This window comes from Plectropomus leopardus, chromosome 21 (genome assembly GCF_026936395.1).
Source record: "Plectropomus leopardus strain MGB_pleo_1.0 chromosome 21, ASM2693639v1, whole genome shotgun sequence".
Classification (NCBI taxonomy): domain Eukaryota; kingdom Metazoa; phylum Chordata; class Actinopteri; order Perciformes; family Serranidae; genus Plectropomus; species Plectropomus leopardus.
The window spans coordinates 9,350,526-9,372,575 of NC_142196.1; the positions used below are offsets into that span (position 1 = coordinate 9,350,526).

At 41.1% G+C, this 22,050-nt stretch overlaps 1 protein-coding gene across 3 annotated transcripts in view; it reads right to left on the reverse strand.

Moving 5' to 3' along the window:
• The window catches only part of LOC148186014 (uncharacterized), a 96,804-nt gene that overhangs the window by 725 nt on the left and 74,029 nt on the right, over nucleotides 1–22,050 (reverse strand). The window contains exons 2-3 of one of the 3 annotated variants that reach the window (XR_015775421.1): nucleotides 3,116–3,155; nucleotides 135–301 (exon numbers count right to left, since the gene is read on the reverse strand). Coding sequence is in view for 1 of the 3 variants with exons in the window: in XM_088072259.1 (XP_087928385.1) it covers nucleotides 761–1,780 (1,020 nt within the window). In the remaining 2 variants the exon portion in view is untranslated. Of the gene's footprint in view, nucleotides 1–134; nucleotides 2,068–3,115; nucleotides 3,156–22,050 lie in introns of those variants that run through there. The other 2 variants (XR_015775420.1, XM_088072259.1) reach the window with 2 other exon arrangements.

Sequence of the window (22,050 nt, forward strand, 5' to 3'; positions counted from 1 at the left end):
ACTAAGTCACACAATGAATTAAGTTAATGCTAAGTTAAACATAAACATCATCCAACATCTGGCAAACTGCAAAAACTAACGTAACGTTTCCTTACTCTAAAACTGAACATACGTCGTTTTTTGGCGAGACTTACCCTTACTCAAATGATGACTCCAACATGCTTTCGTGTTAGATGCTGCATCATAACGGTCGTGCTCCCGTGCCATGCCATGTCACTTTTGCATATTTTGCAGTTAGCACACTTCCTTGTTTTGCATAACGCCATGCCTCTTCAAAACATCGGCTTCTCTACTTCCGCTTCTGTCTTCATGTGACGTAAATAGACCCACGATACAGCAAGTGACATAATAATTGCGTGATACAACAAATCGATCATTTTATACTTTGCCAACACATTTAATTATCAGTTATTATCGATTTTATCTATTCATTGTTGTAGCCCTAGAGCGGAGAAAAGGAAGGAAGGCACAAGCAAAGGAAAAGAAAGTATAAGGGTGAGAAGGAAGGAAGAAAAGGAACTGGAAGGAAAAAAGGAAAAAGATGGGGCAAGTGAAAGAAGAAAGGTAGAAAAGGTTGTTAGGGCGTGAAGAGCAAAGTGGAGAGGTGAAGGAAGGTAGAGAGGCAGGGAGGAAAGAGTAAGGAAGGGAAAAGCAAAGGAAAGGAGGGAAGGAAAGAGAAAAGGAAGAAAGAGGGGAAGAAAATAAGATGGAATGAAAGAAAAGGGAGGTAACAAGTGAAAGAGTGAAGGTAGAAAGTTTGTTAGGGTATGAAGGGGGAGTGGGAGGGGTGAAGGAAGATAGGAAGGCAGGGAGAAAAAAGGGAGGAAGGAAAGGCAATGGAATACAAAGTAAAAAGAAAGGAGCGAGAAAAGGAAAAATGAAAAAAGGAATGGGGAGGCAAGGATGGAAAGGAAGGAAGCACGTGAAAGAAGAAAGCTGTTTGGCCATGCAGCAGGAAGTGAGGAAGTGGAGGAAGGCAGTGAGGAAAGAAAGGAGAGGCAGACAAAGAAAAAGAAAGAAAAAGGGAGAGAAGGGGAAAAGGAAGGAAGTGAGGAAGAAAAGGAATGGGAAGTAAGGTAAAAGGAGGGAGCAAGTGAAGGAAGGAAGGGAGGAAGGAAGGAAGAGGAATAGGGAAAGGGAGGGAACAAAGAACAGAGAGATGAAAAGTAACAGAAATGGAAGAAAATAAAAGGGAGGGAGCAGGAAGAATGATAGGACAGGTCTTAGGGCATGAAGGGGGGATGGAAGAAGGAAGAGAATAAAGGAGAGGCAAAAGAAACAAATAAAAAGGGAGGGACTTAGAGAAGGAAGGAAGAAAGGACTCCAAGAAATGGAAAGGGGATGAAAGAAGAGTGAGAGAGTGAGTGAAAGAAGAAGGATAGGAAGGGTGTTGGGGCGTGAAGAGGAAGGAAGAAGTGGAGGAAGAGAGGGAGGCATTGTGGAAAGAAAGTAAGGAAGGATAGGCAAAGGCAAAAGAAGTAAAAGGGAGGGAAGGAGGAAAGGAAGGAAGGAAGGAAGGAAGAAAAGTAATGGGAAGGGAAAGAAGGAAGCAAGTGAGGGGAGGAAGGGAGAAAGGACAGAAAGGGGACAGAAGGAAGGAAAAAAGAAAAGAAAGAAAGAAAGAAAGAAAGAAAGAAAGAAAGAAAGAAAAAGAAAGAAAGAGCAGATAAGATAGGTCGTCACGGCGCGGGGCTGAAGAGAAGAGGGACGGACAGTCAAATAGATCGGGGCTGTCTGGAGAGATGACAAGTTGATGCTCTCCCTTTGACATCGTGATCATTTCTCATGAATGTTAACAACCCAATTTCTTTTTTTTTCTCTTTTTCATGTCAGTGTCTGACACACCCCCTGGGACCAATCAAATCTTACATGACAAGGCTGTCAGCCAGCGTTAAGCTACAGGTCTGCTCATCATAACACTTCCAGCCTGACAAAGGTCAACTGTTGCTGAAAAATACCACTGCCTGGGTCAACACTGCCAGAATTAGTTACATTGACTAAGGCGGATATGATGGGATGAAACTTTAATGATGCGTGCGGGGAAGTGGACACTACAATGGGAAACAGCTGTAGGACAGAAAGCAAACACAGAATATATATCGTCTCTGTAAATATTAGTATGCAGTACGGAGGTGATGCAGAACACTACTACATCATATTACAGTACACAGAATGAAAAACAAAAGCAGAGATCACAACATTTTGGAAAATAAAATGCTAAATTACTCTGTATTGTCTGACACACTCTTGAATGATCTTCAGGTTTATAGCAAACTCTGTTTAGTGACCACAGTATGAATCGTAGAAAGACTTTTTGCCATGCACAATAATTGTGGAAGGATTGGCCCAAAGGCCAGTTCTAGGCAAGACCACAGGGGGGCAATAATACTGACTTGCTGGGAAGCTGACGGAGTGACCACAGAGCTCTGTTACAGGTGTTGTGTCGAAGACTGTTTCCCTGTCCAAATGCGTTTCCGTCTGACCTTAACCTGAGCAAAGCCCGCTTTGCATGAACAGGGGGGAGAACACAATATGATGGGGCAATACATTTTGATGCAAAACTGGCCTCAGAGCTTCATGGCTGGCTTCCAGGCTCTGGGGGACTCTTAGTGGGACTTCCGCCTCATGTCTGATGTCTGAATCAACCGCGCACTCAGGTAGTGAAATTTGGCACAGATGGATTTATCATGAATCTTTACTCAGTAGTGGTAATATGGTCAGTACGCTTACTGTACAGCATTCTTTATCCAACTCAAATGAATTCTATTTTTTTACTAAAAATTACAAATCACTTTTGTATTAACAACATTTGATCTACAAGGTCCAACAACAATAGATGCACACTGTAACCACCTTTACACCAAATTAGCTCTGGTTCTTTTTTTTTTCATTATTCATGACATGGTGCTATCTAGAACAAGCTCACAGTTTTGAACCGCTGTACAACCACTGTAATCATGGATGTGTCCTTAATGAAGGGCGTTGCACTGAAGTGAACACTAGTAGCAAGATGGCAGATTGTATTGATCACATGCAAGCATTTGTTCTCATATTACAAAAAACTGCAAAAAACAACCATGGAACAACTATTGATGATAGGAAGATGGTATCTTACTTGACTTCTTCATTGTTGCCGTCTCCAAACTCTTTCCAACCTGCAGAAATGACACACACATTGATGTTGTCACAGTTTGCACTTCAGGTCAACGAAAAACAAATATGTTTTTGTCTAGCTTGTCAAAATAATATGAACTGTTAAAAATCAGGCATGAGAACTGGAACAAAACCTGCTCCAAGCTGGTGGAAAAAAAAAAAGAAAAATCATTGGAATGAATGAAAAGGCATCCTCAAACACAGTAGCCACCTTTCCTCTGTATATCTATGTAAAACAGCAGCAATACATAAACATTTGATTTCTTTTGTTGTTTGTTTTGTCTCTGAATAGCCTTAAGTGGCATTTAAATGTAAATTGAATCAACACATACGGTAGGATAGTACATATGGAACATCTGAAAAGGCTTATGTGCGTGTAACATAAAACAAATGAGCAGAACACGATCGATGTAGATACAGTAAAGATAAATCTTACATGTCTGTATGACTAAGAGCACGGTTTACACCCATCTCGGAGTAACTTTCCACACACTGCGCTGCCAGCGTTTTATCTGCCATCTGACCGCATAAACACAAACACACACATGCGAGGACAACAGGAGGAAGGTGAAGGTTAATGAAAGGTGTGTCTCTCATCTTGTCTTGTGCCACCCTCCACAGATGGAGACACTGATAATATCCTCCCTTTCCTCTCCTCTCAGAGACTTGGCTACATTCTGGCCCCCGGCTGCCTCCCCGCTGAGCTCCACTTCCTCTGGATAAGAGCTGTAGCAGCGACTATCTTCATATCTAGGCTACGGATGCCAACTGTAATCTGTCAGGTCTGTGTGTGTGTATGTGGGTGTGTGTGTTATATGTGAGGAATATAGGGCAGCCTTTCATTGTGGAGACTGGGTGTGCATGAAATACAGTACCACATAGTACTGCCTTTTATGTAAAAATGATCTCAAGATAAAGCAGCCATGTAAGAAAAACAAAAGGAAACTGACCTCAGCTTAAGGATACATATTGTGCTTCCAATTAGGGTTTTTAAAGTGATAAAACAGTGTTTTGCTTATGATAGTGTTATAAGGGTTCAACATTTGAGGCCTGTGCACAGCAGGTGAACGTGCACATGACAAAACAATCTAGTGCTATGTTCATTTCCTGTGACTTTTAGATTTTTTCCACCAGGGTTCCCCACACATTCATTTATATGTGGCAGCCTGCCACAAGTAAAACACGTGCCACCACGTATGATTATATGTCTTTGGAGCTAGATGGTTGATTATGAGCATTATTGGAAAAGTTGGCGAGAGAGAAAGAGAGAGAGGGAGAGAGAGAGAAAGTTCTCAATGGGCCAAAAAAATTACAACCCCAACCAAATGTGTGAGTCTAAACCGGAACCTGGTTCACCTCATCATTACAGAAAATACTGAGCCCGACCAAGCCCTGCTTCTGAGACTTCATGCAGACACAGGCACGAATAGAAACATAAAACACTGGTATTACCCTTTAAAAACTGTAATATGTGACTTCCTTTTTTCAAATTGTGTTCATTTTTGGTGATTTATGATGTAATTTGAAGAGATCACCTAAGTGAAATAATGTAGGTCAATCAATCTCATTTCTGGGGAATTTCTTAAGATTCTGTACGTGGTTGTTTATCTTTGCCTGCTTAGTATTGCTGACTGCAATCTCCTTCTAACCACCAACTGTTCTTCTTCCTGTTTATTCCAAAACATAAACACGTCCCACCAAGTGAATTAAAGGCCTTTTCTCCTGTAAGAGAGGAAAGGAAAAGAGGAAAAAGGGACATACACACACCATGCAACTTAAGAAATGCATCTTAGTCTAAATAAAATTTATGGTAATAAATTACAAATTTAATGAAATGGATTTCTACTGTGGTGGCAAAAAAAAAAAACCCTGTAATGTACATTGGATTTCAACTAATGATATGCAGTTAGACATGCTAGCTGGGAGTTGTAATACAGCACCTATCGTGCGTTTTTCTGAATGTAATATAATTTCCACATGATTAAATGATTATGACTGTACATTTTTTTACATTCTTGTAAAATAAATGTAATCTCTTTTGGGAATTATGAAGAGCCTGTGCTGTGCTGAAGTGCTGCAGCCAGAAAAGCATACGTTACAGTGGGTGAATTTTAAATCCTCTTGGATAAATTAGGTCTGTCATCAGCTGTCAGAGATTTTATTGAATCAGGCCCACAACACCTCACAGAGCCTCCTCCTGCTCTCACACTTAGCAGCGATTACACCTACTTTCGCCTGCTGCTGTACATCGCCTCCACCCTGCACCTACGCATTGGCTCCCACTTAGCCCCTGGCACCACAGAGGATCATTTCTAAATGTCTTAGCTATGCTGCCACTTATTTACTTAGACTGGGAATGCAGAGAAAGAGTTTTATATGTGCACCAACTGTGTACTGTACATGTGCATACTGCTATCCATCCATTTCTCCTCTCACTTTTACTGGTGGACAGGTGTCCATCCCAGCACACACGGCACACCCTGGACAGGTCTCCAGACTATCACACATATATAAACATACAACCACATTCACACTCACACCTGTGAGCGATTTACAGTCTCCAATTCACCTGACCTGCATGTTTTTGGATTATGAGACCCCAGAGGAAATCCACAGGCACAGGAAAATATGCTAACTCCACACTGAAACGCCCCAGCCACCTGGTGGATTTGAACCCAAAACGAGTGCCCACCTCACATACTATTACAACTGGAATTACCACTATACGGTTGAATGCCACTGCACACCAGTCAAATTTATCTTTCAGTTTACATTCATACGTTGTCTGTGAAAATATGGATGCAGGGGACGACAACCCCAAAACATCAATGCCTCCAGCCTCAGCTATCGCTGGCAAAAATTTAGGACAACATTTAACTCATGACCTCTGTCTTCACTTGGCAGTGAAGAGCACAGCTTATAGCTCACTGACCTACTTTGTTCCGGTAGAGTGAAGGAATGTAAAGTGTAACAAGTTCAAACACTTAAAGATTTCAAACAACCACATGGGGCTGTCAAAGTGTGGAGCTGAAACTTTAATATGTGAATTTACACACACACACACAGCAGCAGCGATTTATGAACTCAACAGCTGAGTAACATCTTGGAATTCAATCTGCTGACATTAAATATATTATCATGTATTAATTGAATGTTTTGATTCCAAATAAATGAGTCTGTGCAGGTGTTGCTGGGTTGTCATATGCCTCTAACAGATCGCTTAACTTTCACAACGGACGTGCTGAAAGGCATTTATGGTGTGTGTGTGTGTGTGCATATAGAGTACTGCTGACCTTATATCCCGTCCAAGAGCACTGCAGTTTTTTTCACCTATGCCTGCTGCCTCACCAGATTTTCACTTTCAGAGAGGTGGGGAGCAGAGTCCCAATAGTCGCACACACATACACACACACGTGGGCACACATACACAGACACACACACACACACATTTCCTGTGCCTTGTTCCCGTGAGATCCTGACTGTGTGCCAGACAGGAATTGCATACATTGTCCCTCCCTCCCGTCATCCTGCTGGGACACAGCACCTGCCCCTCCACCACAACTATGTCAGACGATGCGTCTCTCTGGGACAGGATGGGATGGGTGTCCAGCCCCGGTGCTCGTGTGTGAACGGCCAGGGGGGACAAGAGCCCTTGATGCGTGAGCTCAGCGGAACTCACAGCTTGTTTTCTGAAGGAGGATGGGACTCCAACAAAGACCTTGCTTTGTCTTCACTTTCAGTGTTTTTCTTTCCGATTTCATATTTATGTTGCTTTATGAATCAACTGTTCCCCTCTCAGTCTTCGTCTCTTTGTTCCAGTTCCATTTCCTCTTTCCGACCTTTCTAGCATTGTTCCAGGAGGGAGATACAGAAAGAAAAATCTGTTTATCTTCCCTCATGGTGGTGCTCAATTAAGTCAGGGGTTTACCACTGTCATTATCCCGACAGGAGCATGAATTCCTGAACCAAATTTTATTACAATTCAATAGTAATCAGAAATTTCACTGAAAACAACAAATGTTAACCTCGTTGGGGTGCTTAAGTTGGGGATCACCAAAGTCAGGAAGATTTATATTCTCTGAACAACAAATGTCTGTACAAAATTTCATGGCAATCCATCAAACACTGGCTGAGATATTTCAGCTGCTTGCAGGGCTAAAAAAAAAAAAAAAAGCAATATTGTCATTGAATGTGAACTTGTTTTGCTTAACTCTGGTCCAATAAATGAATAAAGCAGTACAGTAATCATTATGATTGAGATGAATGGCCTAATCAACATCGCTGCTTCAGCAAAGGAACTGCATGAGGGCTAATAGAGAGGGCAGAGAGGTGAGCGGCTCAGTATAATGTCAGCCACTCTGCTGTCTGGAAGCTGCTGCTACAAAATGTCACAACACTCTGAATGAGTGAAGACCTGTCAGGTAAAAAAAAGAAAAAAATAATTATACAAATGGATGCCTGCCAGACAGCCTGCTGTCTCTGTGTTGTACACTGCAAATACTGCCAGAAGAGACACGCTGCAAGCATGCACACGCACACACACACACACACACACACACACACACACACACACACACACACACACACACACACACACACACACACACACATACTACACAATTACTTCAGCTATTCATTTCCTCCCTGCCCTAGCTGATGGCTCTGCAATTCTTAAAGCCATCTATTATCATTATCCATCTATTCGCTTCGACACCATTATCCAAGATCTTATATATTATATATTTAATCTTTATTAGAAAGTAATGGCAGGTGGTCCTACTTAGAGCAAATGGGGGATTTACGCAGCACTGGGGATCCATATTGGAGAGATGCAAGCTCAGGGAAAAACTGCAGCAGCTGAAGCAACAAGGTATTTATTAGCAGCCATTGCGATGAGCGCAATCAATAGGCACCATCATGTTAGAGTGGATATGGAAATGTGATAGCCTGCTCTGGCTTTGTGTCTGTGTTTGTTCACTGAACTAGAAGCTGTGATCAATATGAGGCAAGTCCCGAGGCATCAGACATAGTGACTCATGGTCTAAAAGCTAAGCGCATTGATGTGCCCACGTAACCTGGTTGCTGCATTGTAGCTTTGCGAAGACGGAAGAGCTTGGGTCGTCACCAGGGTATGTACTTCATTCAAAGAATATTCCTGGTCCAATACAACTTAGGGTTTGCTTTCGTGCACATTACAGCAATTACAGATGCCAAAGTTTTCGTCAGGCTGAACCTCGTAGCAATGTGGTCAGTGTATTGCATACTGCAGATGTCAGTTAGCGTGCCCCCATTTGTAAAATCAGGCAAAAGTACTCTATTGCAATAGTGGCTAAGCAATGTACTGCTGTGGATAGGGAAAAAGTAAACAAAAATATGTTTCTGATCTTGATTTTTTTTCTAAAGATTATTTTTGGGGCATTTTCCCTTTATTGGGAACAGGACAGGAACGGTGGGAGAGAGAAGGGGGAATGACACGCAGCAAAGGGACACAGGCCGGACTCGAACCGGGGCCGCTGCAGAAGCCTCAGCCATATGTGGCCCACACTCTACCAGTTGAGCTAGAGGTCGCCCCAATCTTGATTTTTTTTAAGAAAGGACTGCTCTTAGGTGGCTGACCCCGGGCCACAGCAGTACATTGCTCAGCCTCTGTGTTGTACCGTAGCCTGCTTCTCCACACTAGGGGAGTGCCAACTGACATCTACTGTATGTAATACACTGACCATGGATAAGTACCTCGTACAATTCCACTTAAAAAGATTCAAATTATCCCTAAAAGTGGTTAAAGTTAATAATGTGACTTCATCCATACTCCTCATTATTTGCCACATAGGCAGAAGCCACAGGCGTTACTAAAATGACCCTGAGGGCAGACTTTTGCATTGTATCTTGAAGTAGAAGGGGTCCATGGTGAGGAGTTAGCAGTAAGGTTTAGGTGACAAACTTCTTGGTTAGGTTAGGTAATGATCATGGATGTAAAAAAACACCCAGCCCCATCCTAGCTTATTCTCTGGTCTCTACTGGTGGAACAAGCCGCTGAGCTGCATGACACCATGACACCTAGTGGTAAAGGAATAAGTTACAGGTCTGTAAACAGCCAGCGGTCAATTTTAACACGTCACTACATTTTTTACATCTAACTTGGTGAACTAAGTATTTATTTTGACCAAACCATAGATGATGATGGTTGGATCAGTGGACTTACTAACTAGGTTACTGGCAAGGGTAACCAAGATGGTTTGGGTGGGCACATTTATACCAATAAATACTGTGTACCCTGGTGAAATTTCAGAAAGGTATGAAGGTATAAAATATTACATACCGCCCAAGCCAGGTTATAACGCAGTAGTGTTTGCACAGATGTGCGTTAGTGCAGTGCCAGCCCAGGAGATGGACCAGATAACTGTAAAGCCTGCCACAGGAATGATGGAGTGGACAACACCGAGAGGCAGAGCGTCACTCTCCAATATGAGACAGGTGCTTGGAAGCAGTTTTGTAGCAACAAGGTCCATCCAGTGATAAAACCCTCCTGCAGCCACACAGTACTGGAAATATAATATCCCTCCAGATTACTCCCCACATCATTTTCACCCTGTGGCTTGTACCTCATTTTATGCCCATCTCTCTGTTTTTTTATTTAAATGTGTCTGACACTGTGCCAGGAGGGGGAAAAAAGGCAGGACATAAATATCACCCGGGTGCTCATCACGCTGTGGAAACGTCAACAGTGAGAAAGGAGTGGAGAGACAGGAGTAGCTGAACGAAGAAAGAAGGGAAGTTCCCCTCTCATCTGGTTCTGGCAGAGGAGGAGTGAGTCATCCTGTGGAGTGCCACAATGCTAAATGACTTTTCCTTCCCATCCCGCTCTGAGGGTCAACCGAGGTAGAACGTCTTTCATGACTAGTCAGGTGCACCGAAATCCTACACAGCTCACTGTCAAGCAAGGAACGCTGCGTTTTATTTCACTTTTCTAGGCTACGCAGTCATTTCAGGACTAAGTAAAAGGCCAAAGGAGGTAGCAGCATCATTTATTACGAGTGCATGAACTCCTCACTCTTCAACTGCCTATGGAGTGCCTCCAGTCTGGTGGTGAAACATGAGAGAGACTGAAAGCTCCCTGGGGCATAGAAAATTACAGAGTACAGCTCAGCTCAGTCACCTAACAAAAGAGAGAAATGGAAGAAGAAATAAAACGTTTCAGGACAAGCGAAATTAAACTCAAACTTGGTGAAATCCAAATCTAAATGTGACAGTGTGATCACCTGAATCCAATCTACACAGACATCACTTAGTATCAGGTATTTATATAATGACTGCGGTTGCTGGGAAAAAAAAGCAATCTCTGCCTTGGCTGGTGAGGAACCTAATCTGTGAATGCCAAGTTCATCAATCCTAAACAGTGCTACTTGGCTTTATTAATCTTAAGACACATTAGTGTGTGCAAGACAATGAGAGTTCATCTTCTCATGGAAGATAACTCAAAGACAGAAAGACAAGCCAGGGATGGAAATGAACTGTGTGTCTGTAACACTCACAGACAGATGCTGAGGGTAGAAATGGTCCCCAAGTCAAACAGATGAAGTCATGGTGGTTGATTACTGGAGCACCTCTTAATTTAATATTCGCAGTGCACTATGTCTGAGATGTCCTTAGTAAAATGGAAAAAAGTTGAATGCTGTTCTTTCTTTTTCTTTTTCTTTTTTTTCTGTCTTTCTTTATTCTTTCTTTCTTTCTTTCTTTCTTTCACATATATGCATTTTTTCTGATCTTACCCTCTATCAGCAAGATGGCATTTTGTTATCAAGTGTTTGTAGTTGTTATTGTTTTATATGTTTAAGTTCTGATTAAGGCTTGGCTAGGTCCAGACACAGATTAGAAAATGACTTGGTTAGGGTTAGGAGAAAAAAGAATCACTGTTTGGGGTGAAATAATTTCTTGGTTAGGATTAGGCAACAGTCGTGGCCATGGTTACAAGACACCAATGTTGACTAGTGGTAGGAAACAGGAAGCATACTGCTGCCACTCATTTATAAAGTGTGATATTTTCAGCTAGTGCCAATCTTCTCCCCCTGCAGACTTTGTGGCTCTTTTCCTCATTTATCTGTAACAGGCAAGAGCCTTATTGTAATTCCTAGAGCACCTAGTAGGGTTGTCATAACATCAGAATTTTAACTTTGTACCAATACTAGTTTTTTTTTTAAAAAAAAGTTATTGTTACTCGATACCTTTTTCAATACCATGATATAAATATATAATAAAAGGAAGTCCCAGGCACACAAAATAGGACTTTTTCTTTAAAAATCTGCAGAACAAAGTGCTGATACAGAAAAGTCACCAAACACACACCTCCAGTCACATGGTGTTTTGTTTTTTTTTGGGGGTTTTTTTGTGGGAGAGAGTGCTCTAACAGCCACTGGTTGAGGAGTAGTTCAAATGTGCAGCCTTGGGCTGAAAATCTGATTGTAGATGTTTTTTTCTTTAGCTTTGGTACTTTTTATAATTTATCAAATGTATAATTAATATAATCATTGTTTTAAGCATGTGGTAATGAAAAAGTCAATACTTTTGAAAACCTCAGTTAAGGTTTTACTTGGATGTTAACATGCAGTGGCCATTTGCTGAAACCACTGATGCTGATGTATTCAGCATTACAAAAGTCTAAATATTTCATCAAACAGCAGGGAGGGTGGGTGGTCACTAGCGTGGGAACCAGACAAATCCTCAAGCATGTTTTATGTGTTCTGGCAGATGCATCTAGCCCTAGTTCACTTCGGACAGATTTCCACCCAAACTGGCTCAGGTTAGACCAATCACGACTGGCGTGGTCGCCGGCGACTACAATGTGTTCCGCTTTATGTAAAGTGTCCTAACTCTGCGACCATAGGTCGCACCGTCTTACTTTCTTCTGCAGTGTAAAGCTCCCGGCTGTGCCTGTCACGGGGATGACTCCAATGCATCTTTTAGAAGCCTCTCTATTGAGCCCTGGGAATCGGGTGTTTTTACGAGACATTGTTCAATAAATCCGTGATGATAGATCCGATATTGGGTGTCTTCTGTCCATATTTGAATCATATTTTGGTGATAAAAGTATATTAGCATCGATGCTAAACACCATATTGGCTTCCCATAGTTCCTTTGGAGAGGTCAGAGGTTTGTTTTGGTCTTGTCGTCCAATCGGAAGACTGACCGACGCTTTGTATCCGCTTATGTATGCTATACGTCATCTGAAGCAAACTGCAGTGTGATTGGTCTTATCCTACTGTAGCTATCGTTCTATAATACATCCATGATCATTCTGTGTTATTGGCAGCTGCATTAGAATAAATGCTGGTAGCCCCTATAATAACAATAAAAATAATAATAATAATAACAATAATGAGACATGGGTAAATCAGGAGACAGTGTAACAAGCAACAGGGCCTCATATGGATGTAAACTCTGTGTTGACTACAGGCAGATCAGACAGGAGGATCAGGGCCCTCTCTGAAGTGTGATGTGGCCCTCTGCAGCATCACAGAGACGAGCTGCTTTGCACAATGGCACAGATAATGGGGCACACATAGAACTGCACAACTAAAAACAATGGGACTTTTTTTTGGAAAAGTGTGTCCATTTTTTGAACTATACTAGTATTTTTTTCACTTTCTGATTCCCAACACTTAGGAGAAAGGTTTTATACAGCAAAAAGGCTTGTACATACTTTTGGGTGATTTATCACTCAAGATCTGTACAATTCAATTTCCATTCAAGTGACATCACTGCACCCCAACACTTATTCTAAAAACAACAACCTATTAATCCATAAACCGCAATCATTATGTCATCTTTTTATACATCCTGCAGCTCTATGAGCAGACAACACCAGTGGTCATCAAAACATCAGTTTGAGCATCAACTGCTCCGAGCAGCAGGAACTTCTTGCTTCCTAAAGATACAGGCCCAGACAGACAGAGAGATATCCATTATGCCCATCAGAAAGACAAAGTTACCAAGATGCCAATGTCTCCACGAACACTCACCCATATATATCTTAAAGGCATTATCTTGTATTCGCGGTCTGTAGCTTGGCAAAACTAAACCCTTCTTTATTTTTTTGTAATTTCAAGAGTCACCACAGCAACACCACGATATTGTGCTCTGGGCACCTATTTTTCTTGGCTGGAAAATGTTACCAGGCCATTTCCATTATTAAATCCAAATCCACCACAGAAAGCGTCCCAACACAATATCAATCTATCTGAGGTTGATATATCACTTTTTAAGAATATTTAAAGGGAGGGCTGAAGTGAAATCCAACTTTCAAAGTCCAAGTTGGACACATGAACTTCCAGAGGGCCAACATACTGAAAAATGAGAAAACTTAAGCTGAAAACACCAAATTTCACATCCATATTGTGGGAACAAAGTCTGATTATTATTGTGTCCACCTTTAGTTTCAAGTGTGATATAATACAACAGTAGCAAACAATTGTGTGTTTGCTGCTGTAAGATAAGATACTGTTATGTTTTTATATTCTGTCTTGGCAATTTGACGCGGTTCAGCTATGCTTTTCAAGACTTTAATTTCATGCTTGGTCACAAGTATTGATACTAATGTTTGTTCTCAGAAAGAGGACCGATGTGTTATATTATTTAGATTAGTGAAGATTATCTCCTATTTTCTGGTGTCAGAGGACCTGCTGCTGAAGATTAAACTTTGTGGTTTCTTCGCAAACACAAACAAAAGAACAGCTATCTGATAGACACTTTTATTAAAGAGGGCTTGCTTTTTTTTTATCTTTCATCATACTGTATGGGTCAGATGTTATTGCCAATAGTAAAAAAAACAACACTCTGGCTGTTAGGTAATATAATAGACCTGATCTTTCTCATATTGGATTCAGGAAAAAAATAACATCTTCTCCTTTTTCTTCCAGATCTCTCACTGGCGCTCACATTGGCCGCTGCAGAGCCTCATTTCAGTTGAAATATTATCACTCTAATCTCTGTGTTGGATTTCTTTTTTGTAGAGACTCAATTCTTTCTGGCAGAGGTGGGACATAACCTCACATCCCACTGCCAGGTCTCTTTTCCAGCTTAAAGACAGCTGCTGCTGCTGCCGTTGCCGGAGGGAAAACCCCACGAGAACAGAGTTCCTCTAAACACCCATTCGTTGCTCATTTATTTCTTCTCTGATCGGGTTGTTTCTCCTCCTCTGGCTCTGTGTTTCTCTCACTTGTTAACAGTTGGAGGAGTCAGGGCATTAATCAAACCCAGTGTTCCAGTGTTGGGATTTGCTCCAGACTGGGTTGTGATGGTGAACATTGAGCCCTCTGCCTCTCAGTGCTCAGGCCTTGCTGGTGCTGCTGGCATTTGACTGAGGTATTCTAGAAAAACAAGGTTGTTAGAGTGTGGGAAGAGTTTGAATTTTCTGGGTAAGTTCTCTATTTTTGTTGTTTGTTATGGACTCCTTTTCCTTTGTCTGTCTTTGCTTCACAGTACAAGTCCTGCCCACAGTCAAAAGCCTTTTTTACACCGAAATCACGCTACACGGTCACAACCAAGTCCCTTCTCCATGCCTAATTTGCATTTTTAACAGAACCAAACAACAGCAGCATCTTGCTGCTCCAGTGTGTGATTTTAGACAGCATACCAGCATCATGGAACCTAAAGAGGTATTACATGCAATATTTAACGGAACAGCGTCAGCCTCTCCTGTGACATATAACATATGCACTTGGAAGCACTTCATAAACAATAATAATGGCATAAAATGGCCATAACAATCACTTATCTTCTTTGTTACATGGCGGCTGATCTCGTCCTCTGCTCAAAGGGGGAGGAGCTCCAGAACCTCATTATTTTCCCAGTTTGTGGACATTTACAGCTGCTGTACTTCTTTTTTTGAGTTAGCTGCTAACTGCTAGTACCTGCTTTTTAAATCTCATCATCAAAACATCACAACTGTCCTGCCAGCTTTCCTTTTTTATACAGAGACCAGTGCTGTCCACAAAATCAGAATCTATGTATGTTGGTAGCTGACAACGGGGAGGGTGGGAGAGAATCAGAAAACTTCATTTATTTATTTTATTTTTTTTTAATCTTGTGTACATGTGTTTATACAGAGCCGTATGGCTGCCACACCAGAAAAAAAGCATATTGTTAGAACATGAACACTTTCCTGCTCCAAGAGTGTAGTGCAATTAATAACCACGCAGTATACATTTAGTTCAATAGTGATAGCAAATAGCAATAGAAAATCTATTTATGCTGTCGTTTAATTGTGGCGGCCGGCCACAAATAAATAAATGTGTGGGAGACCCTGGAGACCATTTTGGCGCTGTAACTACCTCTCATAGCAGCTTAAAGGCAAGACAACTCTATCCGCCCATTCTGAATTCGTACCTTATTTACAGAATAGCAAAGCGGGATAACAGCGCAATATTACCACCTTGAACAGGCAGTGTAAAAGGGGCTAAAGACTACATCAGACTAAAATGGTGGGTCCTTTAAGGACAGTGGAAGACATTCTCCTCTTGAGACGTTTCTCCCCCTTCTCTCCTCACAATGCATTATCTAGTGACAGAGGCGTCCCGGGCCCTGCTCTCTATGCTGTGATGGATGGTCCTCGGCGCTCCACAGTGGCCACAGTGATTGGCTAGTGCTGATAAAGCTCTAAGTGGCTTTAGTGGGAATCTCATTGCCCCAGAATCCCCCAAAGACATGACCAGGCTACAGCGCCTTCTGCAATCCCCGACTGATGCTGAAATTGAAACTGAGCAGCCTGCCTTCTTCTTTGGGACTGACCTCTGACCCTTTTAAGTTCTTTCTGAAGAAAAGTACAGCAAAGGCAAGAAAAAGATGTAAGAAAAAACACACACAAAAGGACAGCTGAGGCCATCAAAGAAGCAATCAAAGTCTCCAGATCCTGCTGATCAAGCTGACCTTCCCCTGCTGTTATCGCAGCCAGAAAGTGGCACTTTGACTTACAATTAAGTTCATCACCTTTCTTTTTTCAACCCTTATCCCACTGTGTCTAGTTAACTAGTGCTCTGTTTCATGTCAGGTCACTAACAGCAGGTCTCCTTCTCATACTGACGCCATGAAAGTTATACACGAAGGTTTGGGCACTTTTGGACCTGAAACTAATCTGATCCAACACCTCAACGCCAAGAATGTTGGCCGTGAAAGCTTTTGACATGATGATGCTGCAGGAGCAGGATGTGTGGAGGTGGAATCAGCATTAGCGTTATTATTAATGATGACAGACTGATGACGGAGGACTGTAATCTTTTCAAACAGTGAAAGGCCACCAACGCGCAGCAAAAACTCCGCAGAGTCATATTATCCTCAATTATAGAGCAAGCATTTGTATCCAGGGAGCGTGCTGAGATGCACTCCAACAGTTCTGATCATTCTCATGAAAGCACATGTGGCAGTGTTTTGGTTGTTCTGCCAACTTTTATGGCAACCAGGCAACTATTTTGAGCTTTTGCTTGTGTTTGCTTTTATCTTTTATTAGTATGTTTCTAATCAGCTTTGAAGAGAATAAGATTTCAGCCATACTGACGCTTTACACTGTGATTTGGAGTTTTATTCAGTGCCTCTGACTTGAACCGTGTTGGTATTAGGGGTTTACACAAAAGTCACAGTTCAGTGCATTTTTGATACACTGGGAAAAACACAAATGCCTAAGAAAATGGACAGTAGTTCAGGTGTGAAATTCGGATAAAATCCTCCTGCTGAGGACTGAAGTAACATTTTGCCTAGTGGAAACTTTGTTAGACTATTTTTACCATAAAAATAAGGAAAATGTCAAACACTTCTGTATACAATCAATGAACACTGGACAAATCCAAAGGTCAACAGATCACAATATGCTATAAACCTGCAAAGCATCTCAACACATAGAATTATTAAAAAATAAAACTTGTGTAATAGGAGGAGTGTTACAATTAGTTGCACCTTGGCTATGCAATAGGGCAGCTGCGACTCAGTTGGAGGAGGGGGTCAATCCTCAGCCCCTCCAGTCATCTTGTCTTGGGCAAGATATTGAACCCAAATTTGCTCTTAATGGCTGATCAATCAGCGTGTGTAAGTGTTTCAAAAACGGAGAAGCAGGTGGTACCTTGTATGCCTTGGCCACCAGTGTGTGAATGTATGTGTGAACGTGACTTGTAGTGTGAAGGTGCTTTGGTCGAACCCCTAGAATAGTGCTATACAAGTGTAGGTCCATTTCCGTTTAAATGTATTGCTTATTCCATCCTGCTTTTGCATCATAAGTTGCTCCATTTCTGTTGTAACTGACCAGGTGGGTCTTCCAGACTTGACGTTTCATTTGTGATCTCCTTAGTGTAATCGATTCGTACACCATTATGCCTGTTATGCTAACTTCAGCATATAATTTTCTGAGTGGAACTCTAGTTTATGAATTTTTGTTCAGTGTTATGTGCATCAATCTACATATCATGTATTCCATGTTTAGCACCAAACCATGACTGCTTTAACTTGGTGGCTTAATAAGATTTCATGAATCCTAACAGCCCTAGCCAGGACATTAGTTTTACTTTATTCAGTGGTAAACAATTCTAAAGGTGAAAACTCCACCAACAATTTGTCCTGTCTTGTCTTGTAAACTGCAGTTTATAGTGCAATAAGTGATGTCAGTTTACAGAACTGTCATGACTCAAGACAGATAATATAGCCAGTTATCATCTAAGTTTTTTTTTGTTGTTTTTTTTTTTTACTGAAAATAACCATTTTTTGTAGTCAAGTCAATTTTATTTATAAAGCCCATTATCACAAAACACAGTTTGCCTCAGAGGGCTTTACAGCATATGACATCCCTCTGTCCTTAGAACCTCACATCGCCTAAAGAAAAACTCCTTAAAAAAACCCCGTAACCAGGGAAAAAGCTGGAAAAAAAACCTTAGGAAGAGCAGCTGACGTCTGTCCATCCTGGAAGAGTCCAGGATGGACAGACGTGCAATAGATGTAAATAACAAATAAATAATAAATAAATTACAATAATGACAAAAAAGAAAGAAAAAGAAAGAGGGGAAGAGAGAGGAAGAGAGTAGGAAGAGATGCACAGCAACATTAACAATAGCATGTCATATTACAATAGTATTTGGTGTAAAAGTACTAAATGCACTCCATGATAGCATGTGATGTTACGTGCAAATATTGTATGTGTTGGTAAGAGTCCCATGCGTATATTGATAGTGGAGGCATGACGCATAATAAGGTCGCGTCAAGCAGGATTGTGGCATCGACATCATAATAACTTGATTTTCATAAGATAGACATTTTACACATCATTCAAAAACAAAAACTAAATAATAATCCCTTCTGGCAGTGGCTACACCTCTTATCTTATGCATCACAGTTGTACCAAAAATTGTTGCACATCCTCTTCTGCGGTATATGCTGCAGCTAGTGAAGCAATTACTTTCAAAGTCTCTTTCTCGACCAAAGAATCAGTAGAAATGATGATTTCATTGGAAATACGAACACTGCACAAAGAGATGGAAGTGGAATAAGAAACGAAAAAAGCATCAGCAGAGGATGATTGAATGAGAAAGCCAAAACAGACTGTCAAAGAAAGGGAGTGCAAGATAAAGAGAAATGACAAAATGAAAGCGGATGGACTGTGTCAGCATCTGTTGGTGCAGGAGTTTGGATCATCCTCTCTTTTTGTGTCTCTGCTTCTTTACTACTGTGTTTTTCCTGAGTGACTAACTCTCCGGAGTGCAGCATCAACATGTGTGTGCGGCTCTCCACTCAGCACCACACTGCTGCTGCACACGGCTGACCCCCTCTGGCACAGAACACCGTCAGTCTGTCGCTCTCTCTCATCCATACAAACCTGGTCACGCACACCTTGCACCCCACGAATTAATCTGCCATTCTGCTTACAGAATTGTCGCTTTTTTTGACTGCTCAGCTCCTTAAGTGTGTGCGCACGCAAGCGTGTGCATCAAGGAGCTACAAATCCTTGACACTGCAGAAAATGATTTTTTCTCCCCCCCCCTCAAGAATAATTTGCGTCCTTCCTGTACTCACGATGATAAACTTTTCCACCAGTTAATTACAAATGTATGGACGGATTAGAGGGGGCAATTATTATTATCACTGGAAAATTTATGATTAGTGTCACCAAGTGTTGTATGAAAATAGCAGTTGAAGCCCAAATTAATTAGCGATGTTTGTTTACTGTGAAAGCAGGATGAAGACCAAGCACTCCTCGTGGCCCAACCTTGAGGTTTTAAGAAATGCATAGCTTTGCTATTTCAGGGTCTTATTTATCCTCTGAGCTGTGGAGCAGTCACAGGGAAATGTTTTCTAAAATAAATATAGGGCTAGGGAAGGTCACTAGCTTTGCTTTGCTTTAGAAATCCAAAAAATCAAAAGGAATCATTAATAATTTAAATCCCCCACTGCCTTTGAAGTAACGTTTAAAAAAAAAAAAGAAGAAGAAAAAAATTAAGTTTTACAAAATGATGCTACATGAAATACAACAAGACTACAGCCATGATAGCACCTCCATGAGGGTGAACTTTAGTACAACAGCTAAATGCTCGTATGTAACATGTTTTTATGTAGGAATAGTGTTAACCATATTCACCATCTTAGTTTAAACATTCTCATATTAACATTGTCATTGTCTGTTAAATATTGATTATTATATTGAAAATTTGAATGCACTGCATCAATCCTCAAGTGTTGGATATGTTTGCTTGCCTACAGTTGGAGTGAAATGCCAGCCACATATCAACAAGTCCTTAGATGGTTGTAGAAAGTCTTACTTTGCTAAAAATCCAGACAGGGATTGTTACAGCATGCTTTGTTTGTGCCTACAGACACAGCCTCACCAAACAAAACCTACTGTCAAACGCAACACATGTACGGTATGATGTGGCCTGCGATGCCTGTAACTGTCACAGAGGAAGCACATTTAATTATCTGCAGGTCAGGGGTCGAAACTAAAGATGGCAGCAGCAAAAGGTCTGGAAGGGAACAAGGTCAGTGAATCAAGGTTGGTGGCTGCAGAGATCTAATTAGTGAAAATCTTCATACAGTGCAGCAAGCATGAGGGGATATTCATGTGTAGTTTGATGACTGAATATACTGTTACAAGAAACCCTTTTCTATGTGCGCTTTTTCATTTGCTTATACAAAGTATAGCTACTGCAGACCTTGTAGGTAAGCACAATGCCTGTTAAGATTCCCAGCGGTTCAGATCACTATAGGGAAGAAAATTAAATCCATAGTGTACTTCTCATTTCCATTTTGTTGCTCAGAAAAAAACACATGGTCCCCTCTGAGACTTCAGAGGAAAGGGATCCCCCTCCACACCCCATGAATATTGTTAAAACAGATTCAAACAGCAAAGCTCAGCATACCGCTGCTGACTTTGGCTCCAGTCTAACTGACACACTGAGCTCATCCAGCCTCTTATGAGGTGCAATAACCATAAACTAATTATTACGTTATGCTTACAAATGCAATAGTGCCATAAAAAGAAAATTAAATGCAGAGACCACAGGCTGCTTATTCCCCGATGTGTGACGATAAGCATTGATCAAGCATGCAGGCTCTTTGTACTTGTCTTGAAGTGAACTTTGAAATAAGCTGGGTGCTACAAAGCCGAGCTCAGCAAAAGCCATGCATGACTCGGTCTGATAGGACAGAGGTCCTGGGTGTCGGAGGATTCATCATCGGCCAGCCACGCTCAGGTTGGCAGATGGGTAAAGCTGCAGCCAGGGTGGAAGGAAGAGCTCACCATCTGACTTTTAAAATGTTGATCTGACACTGCATTGTAAAATCTGATAGGTTGATTTTACTTAAAAAAAAAAAAAATCTAGGATACTAATTACTTTGAAAACTGTAAGTAAATACAACTATTAGTCTTAATTTTTGTTTACTTTATATTTAATTGTTAAGCTTACATAAAACTTAAAAATGACAAGCTTAAATAAATTAAACTTTCTAAGTCTTAGCAACTTCAATTAACCAAGTTTACTGTGCTATATATCTGTATTCTGCTGGCTGCAAACTAGTCAATCATATTTGTATTTTCTTAAAGATGTCTGAATAACAGAACTCAAGGATCAGGTCAAGTCAGATTAATTTGGTGAACTCAATCCACATGCTCCAAAGAACAGGGGTACAACCTTGTTGTACGGAAGTAAACATGGAGGCCACAGCATTTATGCTTTTATTTATAAGATGATGTGCAGTGGACGCGAACTGATTCATGAGCAGATGATAATGAGGATGAGGAGAGCCAAAATTGGAATTATGCTTTTCTTTTGGAGGAGTGTCCCTGCTTTAAGGAGGTGTATGTGAAATCAGAGCAAAGAGTGGTGGATCTTAAAGTGAATGGCTTCATCTAAACAGATTTCATCCAAAATTTGGTGATTCAGTATTTATCCAATATGGAGCAAATTCTTCAGAATATTGGATACAGTGTCAAAACTTCCCTGTGTTGTTTAATTCAATTCATCATATTTTAAATCATTTTGTAGAGCTTTGGTCATTGTTATATTGATTATCTTCTCCTATTGTATTTGTTCAACGATATACTCGTTCTTCAAATTCTGGGCAGGACTTGAATGGAGCTGGTGGAAAAGGCAAAAAAAAACAAAAAAACAAAAACAGGAAGTGATTCATATCTATGCGCTGCTTGTCTTGTCAAATTGCTGCTTGCAGCAATGTTCTGTTTTTGTCTTTGGTGTGATGAATGTTTGAGAATTTGACATCTCCGTCTTCAGTGTTGACGGTGTTGACAGCATTGTGACTCTTCATCAGTTCCTTTCCAAACAACATGAGTCATGCCAATAGCTGCCTACAGAACGCCATGTCAACATGTGGGAACATCAAGTTACGTACGGAAAAAAATTTAAATGCAGGTGTCGC